A 14,702-nucleotide genomic window follows, 5' to 3' on the forward strand; every position below is an offset into this window, starting at 1 on the left:
CATAACCCAAGGCTTGTATGTGCTTGCTTTCAAATATTGTCATGCCCTTCCATTTCTGCTTACTGGTCTTTTATAAATAATTAGACTTATAAAAGAAATATCTGTTTAAATTCATTGATTATTGTAATCAATTCTTTCTCATACGTTATACTAGAATATTTTCATTTAGACTTTTTCTTCCCAGATTATTTTAAAAACAGCACCTCTCACTTCCTAAAGCCCACTTTGTTTTCTGACCCTATACAATCCATTTTTATGTGCTATTATTAGTGCATATGTATTTTAAATATAAATGAACATAGGCTTTATACCAAAGCAGTGTTTTTTTTTTTTATTCTTAATATCTTCCTGAATGAGGTTTTCGTTGGAGAATTTTGGTCATGGTAATGCATTCAATTTATGGCCTTAATGATTTGTTAGTAATGAAATGTGTAAGTATCATGTAAAGATGATTATTTTCATATTATTTATATTTTCATATTTTTTAGTGTGTGCTGTATTTGTGGGCCTTGAAAATTCTTTACCCCAAAACACTGTTTTTACTTCGTGGAAATCATGAATGTAGACATCTAACAGAGTATTTCACATTTAAACAAGAATGTAAGTATACTTTAGAGCTTCTTCCTTTGCTATCACATGTACAAATAATTATTGAAACTGTAAGTGAGAGCACTTTATATTATGATACATGGTCTAAAAGTTAAATGCTTAAAATGGCATTGCATGTCATCAACATTTTTGTCAAAGCATGAGCTGTTTGAAGAATTCAGAATATATCTTTAAATTTGTAATTTACAGATTACAAATTTCACAAATTCTCTATGAAGCCACAGTAATTTGAGTTAACACTTGGTGTAATTTACATAAGAAGCACTTTTTAAACTGTTCAGAATAATACTCTTTGAAGTAGTTTGCTACTAATCTTAATCTTACATCACTCAAGAAAAGCAGATGAACAGACCTGATCCAGTGTTTCACACCCATCTTCTCAGCTCAAAGCCAGCATGAGCAAAAAGTTAGTGAGATTCCCACTCCAACAAAATAGCTGGGCATGTCAGTGTGTGCCTGTCAACCCAGCAGCATAAGAGGTATAAGTAGAATGACCATGACCTAAGCCCCTTTGTCCCCTGAGACTTATGTTTTTGTTTGTTTTTTGTTGTTTTTTTTTTGTCCTCTGTCATTTACTCCTTTCAGTAATGGAACATAAAGACTTCTCCCAAAACACTAGATAGAAAGAAGGGAAAAACAATTTGCCATGAGATAGAAAAGGGTTAGCAAGCTTCTTGCCATCTACTTTTCTGTAAATTTTTCAAGACTATCAAACAGTGTTATGGCCATTTTTCTGTTGATCATCCACTTATTTGTACATATTTTTTCATGATATAGTTGTAGGTAAATAACCAGGGTGTACACAATAGTGTCTTCTTAGCTGTCCAAAAATTTATTTAAAAAAATAGCAACTGTGGATAAATGACAAAAACTAAATAAAAATCTATAAATTAAAGGGCTAATATAGCCAGCAGTGGGTGGATCTCTCCTGTAAATCTAGCTATTCAGGAGGCTGAACTCTGAGGATCATGAATTGAAGCTAGCCTGGACAGTGAGGCTCTTATCTCCAATTAACCACCAAAAAGGCAAGAAGTTCATGTGTGGCTCAAGTGGTAGAGCAGTAGTAGCCTTGAGCAAAAAAACCCACCAAGAGAGTTGAAGCCTTGTGTTTAAGCTCCAGTAAAGTAGGTGGTACTCATATGTAAGTTTTGAAATTTTCTGTTTGGTTATATTTTGGAATTTTGTGCTAGTTGTTTAAACTACTATAGTTTAGTATATTATATAGCTTTGCACTCATCACATTATCCTGACAAGAAAACATTAAGAAGAAACAAAACTGTTTAAATGCAATGAACCTAGTTGGGAACTCATGAAAAAAAAAATACTTGCTTTGAATTGTATTTAAAAGGTAAAATAAAGTATTCAGAACGCGTGTATGACGCTTGTATGGATGCCTTCGACTGCCTCCCTTTGGCTGCCCTGATGAACCAACAGTTCCTGTGTGTGCACGGTGGCTTGTCACCAGAGATCAACACTTTAGATGACATCAGGAAAGTAAGTGCTGGTATTTTCTCACCTTGGGTCACTCCGTGTGCTTCTGTAATAACTACAAGACCTTGCCACATACGTGGTTCTTTGGAGTTAAAATGGTGTCACACAATCATGATTTTCTCCTTTGTGTTGAACTTTTGTCTTAGACAAGGAAGGTTTGTTTCTTCTCGAAGAATGTTTATTTCTAAAGGCTTAGTGTTTAGTTTACCAGGTGTCATGTATCACTGGAAGTATAAATATTTGATCTCTAAAATACATGTGTCTTTTCATTCCCCTTTGGCTTCTTTCAAATTTTCATTGTATATGCATGATATATTATGATGGAAGCGTTGCTTTGCCTTTGAAAAAATACTACATTTTCACCTTTAAAATGTGTCCATATTACGTTTTTTTAAAACATACTATTAGTTATAACTTAAAATGTGTAAGTAATAGTCTAAGAGGCAAATATGATATGTCATTAATTACATGAAATAATTAAGTGAAAAAGTCTAGACTTTTTAAAAAACTTTTTTGAACTTAGCTTTGACTATTACTGTACTTTGGGCTATTACTGTACTTTCAGCCATCAGAAAGATAGCTGAGGTTGAATGTAGATGTTATTTTTTATAAAATATTAAAAACAATAAAAGATTGTTTTACATAATAGGAGATATAATCTTTTATCTTGGGATGTTTACATAACTTTGGTAGTTGCAGTATTGTAGAGAAAATTGAAGTTAAACAGTATCTTTTGAAATCAATAGCTAAACATCTTCTGGCAAATTAGGTAGATTTTTTTTTGTAATACTATCCCCAGAATTTACTCTCCAGTATATTTCAGATATATATTCAATATATATTATATATGTACATATATATCATTAAACTCTATACTTGACCATAAAATGATTTTTTAGCTTTGCCCATTGCCATATGTTGAGGAGAGTTTCAACCTAATTTACCTTAATTAACTTTATATTTGTTTACTTTTACTGTAGATAAATGTATTAGAATGTGCTTTGTAAATTTTTTCAGAAGAAAATCTATACATTGGCAGCTTTCCTGTTCCTGTATTTGGAGTACAGGAAAGCTGTTGTACAGCTAATAAATTCTTATTTTTATGAAATTCTTTACTTTCATATACAAATATTATTTTCCTTGAATAAATTGTTTGAAATGCATAAATTGTTTAAATTTCTTAAGACAAAACTTGAATAAGTATAAAATCATGCTTAACATTATGATTGAAATATAGAGAGTTTTGTCACATTGAAGTTCTTCATCGATGGAAACAATGTGATAGATTTCCTTGTTTTCTTTAGGTTAGCACAAATCAGTATCTATCAAAACCGTTATTGATGGTATCTTATGTGTATTCCAGGTAAGATAGAAAATGTGCTTGGTTGTCAGCCTAATGTTCCATGTGGCTCTGTTAGCATTTTCAAAATATTAAAGTATGAATCTGAATAATAAAATCAATCCTTATCAAATTTTCATAGATATTCTTTTTCCAAAAAGCTCTATAATTTCTACTATTTTACCTTCCAAATTCATTTTAAAGTTGAAATATGACTTTGATAAACATCTGTAACTAGAAAGTGTGATGGTGAGGGAAGCCTGTGAAGTTTAGAATGGTGCTTAAGAATCTCCAACAGAATTTGGGGTTCTTTTGCAACTTATCATTAGTCTTCTTTGAGTCATTATCAACTGCTAAACACTTTGGTAGTGACTAAAACACTTGAATAGGAAAACCTAAGTGAAAACAAAAGGTTGTAGAAGAATGGAAAATAAGAAACAGGAAGAAACAGTAGGGACTAAAGAGACAAAAGAAGAGATGAATACAGATAATTCAAATAATTGAGCTCATCAATAAGAGTTAGGAAGGAAAATGAGGAAAATGGGAGAGAAGGGAGGAGAAGGAGGACCACAGGGAAGGAGGGGCAGGGCGCAAATGGAGAGAGAGCAGTTATGTTTGGGGGTGGAGCAGATGAGTACTACAAAGAACAGATTGCTTATGTTTTCAGAATTCAAGTTTCCAATGATTAGTATTTTGCTCTCTATCTTCTATTTTTCTTAGTTAGACCGATTCAAAGAACCACCTGCTTACGGACCCATGTGTGACATCCTGTGGTCAGACCCCCTGGAGGATTTCGGGAATGAGAAGACTCAGGAACATTTCACTCACAACACAGTCAGGGGATGTTCATACTTCTACAGGTAAGGCCACACCACCTGCCAGCTAGAATAGGTATATTTCATGAATAGAAAATAGGGGTCATGTGTTCAATTTAATAGTGTATAGCTTCTTTAGGAATCAAAGATTCAACTTCAAAGTTTGTTTGGAATGGGTTCCTAGCACTTGACAAACCAAAAGATAAAACTGTGAAAAGGGGGATAAATTGACATATAATTTGTGTTTGTATATGTGTGTGTGTGTATGATACAAATACATATATAATACTGATACATATGAAAGAAAAGGTAAAAACCATGTTAGAAGAGGGTAGAGAGTTTACTGTAAATGATGATAGCATATATAAACTATTCATTCTACATTCAAGGACTACGAAAAATTCCTTACTGTCCTTTGTTTTTCCAGTTACATATTTATATTTTCAATTTGAGTAGTTTTCATAACTTAAACCAGAAAAACAACTGTGTAGTGGTTAATTAAATTCTTACATTTTCAAGTTGGTCAGGCTTCAAGGTTGCCAGGCTTTCTGGATAGATTAAAATGAGCATCCACACGGTATTTACGTAGGATCATAGGTTTAGTTTTAGCACCTTGACAAGTCAAGTTGAAAATATTTTCATAGTAAGTTCACATTTTCTGATCTCTGGGGGATTCGCTCACCCATGCTATTTCAGAACATCTCAGAAGGGAATCAACAGCACAGGCGGGTGTCGAGTGTTTCACTGTCTTCCTGACCTGTTACCTCGTGGTCCTATTGCATTAGGCTTCCTTGCCAAGTACGTACAGCGGTGAGAAAGCTGTCACATACAAGGAAGTTATGAAAACGTTAAAATTTTCAGTTCTCAAATAGATGCTCTTTTTTCCAACCTAAAAACAAACCCAAAGTTAATGCTTAGTTTTAGCAAAATGATAAGGGAGAATTCTATAAAACACAGCTAGGCATGTATCTTCTCTCTAGAGAGTAAAGCATCCTCCTTTGTATAACCTTGATCAGATGTCTATTGCATGACAGAATATTTTGTTCTATATAGTAAATTTTATTATGGAAAAGAAAAGTTTCTTTTTTACCTAGATTAACGTGACTGGGAAATTGAAGATTGTGAAACACAAAATCTTGTTCTCAGTAGAGACTCCTTCAAAGAATAGTTTTGTCGTAAAGAGTAATAGAAAAGTGTATTCGAATGTATATAACGTGTTAATAAAAAAAAAGTCATATCTGAACCAAGTCCCATACTAGAGATCTATAAAAGGATATTTTTGTTTTGTGGCTATAAACATCAATTGTGTTTACATCAGGAATAAAGTCCAGAAACAGCTACTCAAACTTTTATTCTCAATAGTGATTGTGTCATTGGAGATTCTTAGTAGATATTTAATCTTTAGCTATGGCAAATACAGATTAGAGCAATATGTATCTAGATAGCTAAATCCATAGTCCATCAACACTGACTGCTGGCAAATAACTCTGGACGATATTTTATCATGCAAAAGGAAATGTCTCATATTCCCAGAGCCTTTTTTAAGCTTTGTGTTTTTAGGGCCACCTGCAAAGTGTTGAGGCACCTTCAGAGATGGTACTTTGTAAAGTTGATGTTGGTGGGCACAGGTGAGCCATGAAGTTGGTACAGAAAAATAGTGGCCATTATCAATTTGAGCTATTGGCAGTTACTTTTATCTATAACTCTAAGCTTTGCCTTTAGCTTACATATTTAAATTGATATAGGCCCCTCTATTCACTCTCTAACATACAAGTTGGGCTATAATTTGAAGAATACAAAGTTACACCAAAAAATATATCAGAAAGAATTTATTCATATTGGTATTGAAAATCCTTCAGAACAGTTTTTGACCCAGGACTACCATCATCTTTATAATCATAGAACAGGATTTATACACTCAATTTTCAAGCAAAGAACTGAGATACAGGAAATGGGTTAACTGTTAGATTAGAGAACATATTGGAGGTAACATTTGGGTTTTCATTTAAACAAAAGAATACTGTTGACAGGATATGAGGCTTCCATTAATAGTTTGTATCTTTGCCTTGGATGAATCATATAAGCATTGTTTTCTGACTTTGCTTCATAATCGATATGTTATGTTAGACATCAAGCCCTGAGTTTAAGGAACATATTGAGAGTAGTTGTTGACATTTATTTAAGATTTTAAGATGTAGCTCACACAAATCACTACTGATGTCTTAATAATAAATCAGCAGATTCCAGCTCTGCATATCAACTTCTGCATCAAGCTCTGGTTTCTTCTGTCACATTCTAACTTACCTGGCAAGTTCTGCCCGTCTGAAGTACCTCTATCTTCTTCCTGCTTTTGACATTTTTTTTAAATTTACTTTCTTCCCAGGGAACCTTACTCACTGGCCTCCCTTCTCTGTCAGATCTGTAATGAGCTTATCAAGTCTGTCTGGCTCCTTCAGCTCTGTATTTTTCCCTGACCTAAGTAGCCATTGAGTAATTGTTCATGGAATTTTCTGTTTGGTTGCCTCTTATTCTGCACTCACTTTGCCTGAAAAGGGTTAGTATTTACTTCCCATTTGCTAGTCTCCACTGGGGATTCCTTCTGTGATAGGCTTGGTTTTGGTGACATTTCATTCTCTGTACCTTGACCCTTTCTTCTTGCTTTGCAATTACCACCAGCCAGTTATCATGTTTTATGGACCTCTTTTTCATTATATCACCCAATACCTAAACCATCTGCCTTCTCTCCTTCCCAGTCTGAGTTTACTATATTCATTTATAGTCTACTGAAATAACACAGCTCTCCCCTCCCCAGTTTTATCAATATGCTATCTTTTCCTTTCACATTTAATGTGATCCAGAATTTCCCAATTCTCACTCATTCGATTATTTAACAAGCATTGATTGAACAACTACCTCAGCAAAGCTGTCTAGTTACTCAGTCTCTGTCTTCAAGGTGGTGTCAGACCTGAGTTATACAAGGCTGAGTAGAACATATCCTCTCAGTCATTGGAGGAAGTTCTCACAGGCAGGGAAAGTAGCAACCTTGGAAATATGAGAGAAGACAGCACTCTGGGAATTCCATACATATAGCCACTTGAATTGTCTTTACTGATTTATTGTTTGCTAAAACTGAACATTCAGGTAGCCAACCTGTTGTATAGTTTTTTATACTTAGTATAATTTATGTACATGTGTGCACCAAAAAGACACACACAAGATTGGTCACGGCCACAGCAGTTATAATGGCTGAGCACTAGAAACAGCTCAGACGTACACTTAGTAAAATGGATAATCAGTTCTGCACAAACTCCAGTATGGTCTGCAATGATGTGGATGCATAGCACAGGAAAAGTGCTGAGCAGAGAAGCTACATAGTAAGCAGTGTGTAGCATGGTTCCATCAAAATGACTTCAGTATCTGAGAAAGCTCATGGAGAATGTTAAAATGCAGGAGAGTGGTTACCTTGCTATGAATGTGACAGTGAGGTTGATATGGCAAGTGTCTGTGTCTCAAAGTATTGAGTATGAGTGTATTCACTCAGTGAAAGGTTATCAAGTTATTATCTTTTCATAAGTGCCCTTTCCTGTGTAGATGTGTTTGACTTCAATAGTTTTCTGATGTTGGGGGTGTGCTTCAGTGATAGAGCACTTGCCTAGCATTGTAAGGCCCAGGGTTCAAACCTCAGCATGGAAAAATGCAATGAAAAGGGTTTATTTGTTTTTTTAATTTAAAAAGATGCTTTCCACTCCTGAAGCAACCAACACCCAAGTATAAGTGAGGATTTTTGTTCTAGACTTCTTTTGCAGGAAGAGTTGGTACCCAACTTAGCCCAAACACAGTAATACCAAACTTAGCATGGAGAATATGCTGTATAAAGTTACATTTTCCAGAGGAGTATAAGTTGTTTCCAAAAGAGGCTGGGGAAAAGCACAATTAAACTTTGCTCCAGGACAGAAAAGTGACAAGCCTACACACATGACCTTCGTCTGACAGAGGCAACAAAGCAATAAATTCTTCTACAAAGAGACAAAGGTAAAAGATGTGGTCATAAAGAACTCAAGAGATACAGAAGGAACATTTTTTTGAGCTAGTACTCTGTGCTACCCATTGACTGGGCATTTTATAGCTAAACATCTACCAAACAAATCTGCCATTTTTGAAGGACCCAACAAGTGTCTGTGAAGGAAAGGTTTCTTTACTGATGCTATTTGAAATGCACACACACCTTTTCTTTAAGCAGAACAGATGCCATGGGAGACACAGTTGGTTGGGTTCCCTAAGTACCATGGAAGCCCCTTGTAACCCTGGAAACTGGTGTGCCGTTCTCCTAAATTTCATAGATGGCTAATTGACTAGGTTGACCTGCGTCAGATAGCAAGTAGAAACCTCATAGAAAACTCCTCCTTTTCCTCTTTCTTTTGCATTGTGTGTGTGCACACACACACACAAAACGGTATGCACATACACAAAGTATTTTCTGTTTGTGATTCCCATTTTTACCAATGAACTGATGTTTCTTACACTCAATATCTGAAGCTGTTTACCATCTTAGTGGTATTGTTTCCTGTTGATCAGAGAATGCGTACAAATATGTAGCATGGAAACGATGTTCAGGTTCTCTTATGGTATATTATGTTACTTCCATATATGAATAAAAAGTTTTATTCATATATTATATATAAAATAATATATTTATATATAAGTTCATATATTATTCATATATTTTGCCAGTGTGCTTTTATAACTGATGAGTATTTCTGATACTATATATATTTTTATGCACATTTGCTAATTATTTATGTGATGTGTTGGCCTTTGGTCTTCTGATTTGAACTGTCAAATCTTTGTTTTTATTTTTTATTTATTTATTTAATTTTTTTTGCCTGGGCTAGGACTCAGGGCCTGAGCAATGTCCCTGGCTTCTTTTTGCTCAAGGCTAGCACTCTGCCACTTGAGCCACAGCGCCACTTCTGGCCATTTTCTATATAGGTAGTGCTGGAGAATCGAACCCAAGGCTTCATGTATACAAGGCAAGCACTCTTGCCACTAGGCCATATTCCCAGCCCAATCTGTTTTTAATCATATACATTTATCTCATTCATAAAGCAAAGGCATCATAACTGTAATGGTCTTTTTTTCCCCAAGTTTTCATTTGTAATTTGAATTTCACAATGATGTTCTGTGAGCTCAAGGCTTTCTTCGAAGACAAGCATAAGGATTATATGTTGAATATTTTTACTAAGTAAAGTACAACTCAAAGTTACCTCGACCACATTTAAAGTCCAAAATGAAAGCCTTATGAATTTCCATAATTTTGTCTAGATTTTGTTTAGCCTAATCAGTATACCAAATTCATAGTATTAGGAATTGAGAACTTAATTTCCCACTGCACTCACTTTTCCCTCAGTTCCTAACACAGTCTTGTATTTCACATTTACACATGCACTTGCGCATTCAAATAGTCTTCTGTTGGAAGAACTGAGGTTTACACCTACATCCAGTTGTCATGATATCCTTACGTTCTTGTTCATTTTGTGTTTTAATGATTTTATGACATTGATCTTAAAAATTCAAAACTTGATTTATATAAAGGCCTCTGTGTTTGTTCTTTAATTCACACATGTTCATCCCTTTGTGATTCTGACCTTGGTACCAGTTCTGCCAATAGGTTGAAACCTATTCCCTAACACCAAGGGACTGGATTTACATGAATGATGTGTGTGTGTGACTGATGGATCAAATTGGAGGCTGGTTGTTGGAGGTCAATGTGTGGTTACTGATGCCTTTCTAACATGTTTCTCTTTCATCTTTTTCCTCTGGCAGTTACCCCGCTGTATGTGAATTCTTGCAGCACAATAACTTGTTATCTATACTCCGAGCCCATGAAGCCCAGGATGCAGGGTGAGTATTACAGAGGGCTGCTGAAAGCTTGTGTTTTCCCCACGTTCAAACTTCCTCCCTGTTGCTCTGGCTGTTCAGAGTCCCTCTAGCCAGGCCCATTCCGAGAAGGAATTAGATTCTAAAATAGTCTCACAGTGCAGATATGGAAAGTCCCAGGGAATGAATGGAGACACTTGCACAGTAACCTCCCTTTCAAAGGTTTTTTCATCTTTTCCTTGAAAGAGTAAAATTTCAGCTTTTCTTAAGTGACATCTGGACACCTCCCCTTATCTCTCTCAATTTCTATATTTACCACTGTCCCCTGAGTGAGTGAAAATAATGAGAACTATTACACATAAATATTTTAACGGTTATATGGCTATTAAAAGTTGTATTCTTGTTCCAAAACAAAATAAAATACCACAACTAATCAAAGGAACAATAAAGATATATGTTAAGCAGAGGAGATCATATTATATTATACTCCCCCCTCTGGGTAATTACAAAAAATGATTTTTATTGTTTGGTAAATTTTTTAAATGGGGAATTTTAAGAATTTGGAAAACAAAGACGTCACATAATCACTTTCTGGTTTTAAATGGGAACAAATCAGCATTTGAAGTCTGGTGCCCTATCCTATTAGGCTTCACTGAGAGGCCTCTCAGTGAATAAACTCATCCTTTCAGATTTTGGAAGTAGGTACACTTAAAAAAACAAAAGGCTATGTACTAAAATTGGAATATACATACTTGCATTCCTAAGGAAATTTGTATCAAGGTTGTTCCTGAAGTGAGGTGAAAACTATGTTTTTTTTCAGTTAGCTTTATTTGTGCTAACAGTTAACAAGCATATGATCTGATCTGCTACTATGCAGTCAGTATGTTATAGCTGATATTTGAAATAACCTATTAGTATACCTAACTTATGGTGGCCTCTAGTAATTACATCTCTAAATTATTTTGGCTGCCTATTAAGGCAGATTATTATAATCATGATTACATATGATCGATGATTTGCCTACGTGAAAACATATTGTGTAAATAAACATCAGCAAGTCCCTTTGTGTAAAATGATCAATTGATTTATTCTTACAGGATCTAAGAATGTTGAGTTTGTTGTTGTTTTGTTTTGTTTTATCTTTGCTGTCAGGTAGGCAAAACTAACCTAGTTTGTAAGCACCATTATTTTTTACACCTACCCCTGGCCCTACCAAAAAGCACAGTTCCCAAAACATATTATTCCAAAGGGATTTTAATAGGTTGTTCCCTTCTAGAAAAAATGGGATATCTCATTAATTCCAAAAAGAGAAGAATCAAAGTCTTTTTCACATGGTAAATTTTAGTGTAGCTTTATGTCAAAAGATTCTATGAACCACTTGCAGAACCAAGCTATATTAAGCATGTTTAATGTGCTAAAAGTGAATGATACTAAAGAAATGATAAGGATTTGTTTTATAGGAGTGCTTCTAAGTTGACGAGCCTAATTGTATGAAAAGAGCCACTGTTGAAAGAGCCACTATCTGCTGAACTTTTTGATTATTGGAGAACTAAAATGTTATATTTTAAATGATTTTTCTCCCACTAGAAGAAATGTGGATATGTTATTGGTTTATTTCCAAATTTCTTGTGGAGGCTCTGTTTTATTACTGATAGATTAAATATTGCCATGCTGAGAAAATAATCTTTGGCTGCAGACACCAGCAGAGCACAATGATAAATAAAATTCTAAAATAGAAAATGCCAGTAAACTCCATATATGAAATAAGTCATTCTTAGTCTAGGCAACAGGCTTATATGTAACCATTATGTAATACTATAGATATATGGAATGATTGACCTAGTTATTGGTGATTATGCTTTATATATAGTTGAACTTACTCAATTGTTTTATGTAAAAATATTCTGAAAAAATATGTACTAACACATGGAAATAAATTAAGACTTTCCACTGAATTCCATGTACCCTGAAGTTCACTAAATTTAGAAGGTTCCTATTTGGGACTCGATCGTATTATTGTGTGGTTGTTGTCTTTTCTACAATGCGTCCATGACTTTTGCAGAGAGGAAACTGTATTTGGTGTTAATGTAATTGGATCTTCTTAGAACTTAATTCACTAATTCTCTATTCCGAATCTATGATGTGGTATAATCCTTTTTCCATGCTAGCCTAGTTTTAATTTATATTTATTGTTTTTAGGTATCGCATGTACAGGAAAAGCCAAACGACAGGCTTCCCTTCTCTAATTACCATTTTTTCAGCACCAAATTACTTAGATGTATACAATAACAAAGGTAAGTGTTTAAAATCGTACATATAGTGTTGTGTACGTATGAGCATTTGTCCCTAAACTATCTTATTTTTGCTTGGTAATAGTTTTTTTTAATAATTCTCTTTTTCCCTCCTTTTTTATCTATTGCTTGTTGCATACTTTGTGATCATAGTTAAAGATACAATCATAATTATGTTGGAAAGAGGAGGAACCCAACCACTGGTACTTGTTATATATTTTCCATAGGATTTCTGATGCATAAGTGAAACTACCATCTCCTATTCTGATAGAATTCTCCTTTTTTTGTTTTCCTTCTTGGCCAGTCCTGGGCCTTGAACTCAGGGCCTGAGGACTGTCCCTGCCCTGGCTTCTTTTTGCTCAAGGCTAGCACTCTGCCACTTCTGGACGGTTTTTTTTTCTATATGTGGTGCTGAGGAATCGAACCCAGGGCTTCCTGGATACAAGGCGAGCACTCTTGCCACTAGCCCATATTACCAGTCCACTAGAATTCTCCTTTTTACAAAATAGTCATTGAAGGTAAAAGTTATACTTCAGGGATTTTCCAGAGCATTTTTGATGTATAAGTAAAGTTACCAACTACTGCTTTGGTAGACTTTTACTTTTTAAAATCATAATAATCAAGATTATTAGAACTAGGGAAGGGAAATGGAATATCAAATTCAAGAGACAAAGGGTAAAAAGACAAATGATTCAAAAAGCAATACTTATAAAACAAACCATTTGGTATAAACCAACTTTACAACTCATAGGGGGAGAGAAAAAGGGGAGAGGAATGAGGGAGGAGGTGACAGGTTAAACAAGAAATGTACTCAGTGCCTTACGTATGAATCTGTAACCCCTCTATACTACATTTTGACAAAGAAAGAAAAAAGAGGGAACAATCCTGCTTCAGAAAAGGTTGTATGTAGTTTTAAATATGAACAGTGTGATTGTCTGAGTAAATGATCAACCAAAAAAAAGTGCATAGCAGAAAGAAACTGAAGCTTCAGATCAAATTCAAATAATATTTACTGAGCACCCGTGGCATGCACTCCTGTGATAAGCAAGTACATGTTCATTTCTTTTCAACAAAATTAAACGTCAGGTTAAATACTAGCTTTTCCCTCAACATACTGTGCTTCACAGGAAATAATGCAGTGGAATAAAGCCCCTTCCTGTGATTCAGTGTCTTATGCTTTCTCTCTACAATTCTACCTGGTGCCTGAAACAAACAGGGAAACAAGAAGACATTAGTATTGACTAAACAGAAAAAAAACAGAGCAAGAGGTCCATCATTGCATTCTTTTATTAGAATTCCCTTATTATTTATTTATTTTTATTGTTTATTATTTTATTCCCTTAATTTGGAAGTATTATTCCTTTCCATATACATCAGAATAGGTGAATGTGACTTTTAGAAACTAAGAAAAATAGGAACAGAAAAAGAAGCATCAATCAATGATAGATACGAGGTAAAACGCAGCCTGTGAGGGTCAAGGAAAGGCAGCCTATTTGCTGAGTCAGTCTGGAAATTCCTGAAATGAGTGCGGTGTCATAGATGTCTTCATTGTCCTGGGCCTAGTGTCTAGAATGCCTGGTAGGAGCCTTGAGCATGGCACCCAAGTCCCTGCATGCATGCCTTCACTGTCAGGCAGACAGTGTGCTTCTCTGAGTCCCCTATCCCCTGCCAGACATCTACTGAATGGGCTTGCTGTAGCCACACAATCTTCTTCAAAAGCATATTAACTTTGAAGGCTGCTCCTCTGTAGACAGAGGACATAATAACATAGTTATTAACAGATAGGGTATAATGCTTTTCATAGCCATTAGACACAGGCATGCCACTGGATAGAAATTTGGTACTTAGTGAAGGATGGAGTGTATACTAACACCTGGTCTCTGCATGCCAGAGAGTTGACTAAGACATTTAGTCTTATACAGTAAGGTATAACGTGATCTAATGTAAACTGGGAGAGTAAACATGAAATACTTTGACAGTGAATAATTTCCTAGAATGTTCTGATTAGGCTTTAACCTAGGAAAAAATAAAATCTAGAATTTAAAGAATGATGAATGTTTACTAGAAAAGAGGGAGGGAGGATTTTAAGGCCAGTGATTTTTATTTTTAAGCAGCAAATATTTTTGCATAAAACCAGAAATTTGGCTTGGATGAGAATTCTTGCACTAAAGAGGGCACCAGGAGCTAACATACTCACTATGTGAGTATTGAATTTCACACCTACCCCTGTTATCTACTGTGAGTTTAAAAATGAATAAGATGTATGTATGTGTGTATGTG

General features: G+C 34.9%; 1 protein-coding gene across 2 annotated transcripts in view; it reads left to right on the forward strand.

Moving 5' to 3' along the window:
* Ppp3ca (protein phosphatase 3 catalytic subunit alpha) overlaps positions 1-14,702 on the forward strand; it is a 239,195-nt gene that overhangs the window by 179,614 nt on the left and 44,879 nt on the right. For both annotated transcript variants that reach the window (XM_048333461.1, XM_048333462.1), the window contains exons 4-8: positions 489-600; positions 1,958-2,103; positions 4,160-4,299; positions 10,078-10,155; positions 12,331-12,425. In XM_048333461.1, the coding sequence (XP_048189418.1) occupies positions 489-600; positions 1,958-2,103; positions 4,160-4,299; positions 10,078-10,155; positions 12,331-12,425 (571 nt within the window). The remainder of the gene's footprint in view (positions 1-488; positions 601-1,957; positions 2,104-4,159; positions 4,300-10,077; positions 10,156-12,330; positions 12,426-14,702) is intronic.

This window comes from Perognathus longimembris, chromosome 24, assembly GCF_023159225.1.
Source record: "Perognathus longimembris pacificus isolate PPM17 chromosome 24, ASM2315922v1, whole genome shotgun sequence".
In the NCBI taxonomy this organism is placed as follows: domain Eukaryota; kingdom Metazoa; phylum Chordata; class Mammalia; order Rodentia; family Heteromyidae; genus Perognathus; species Perognathus longimembris.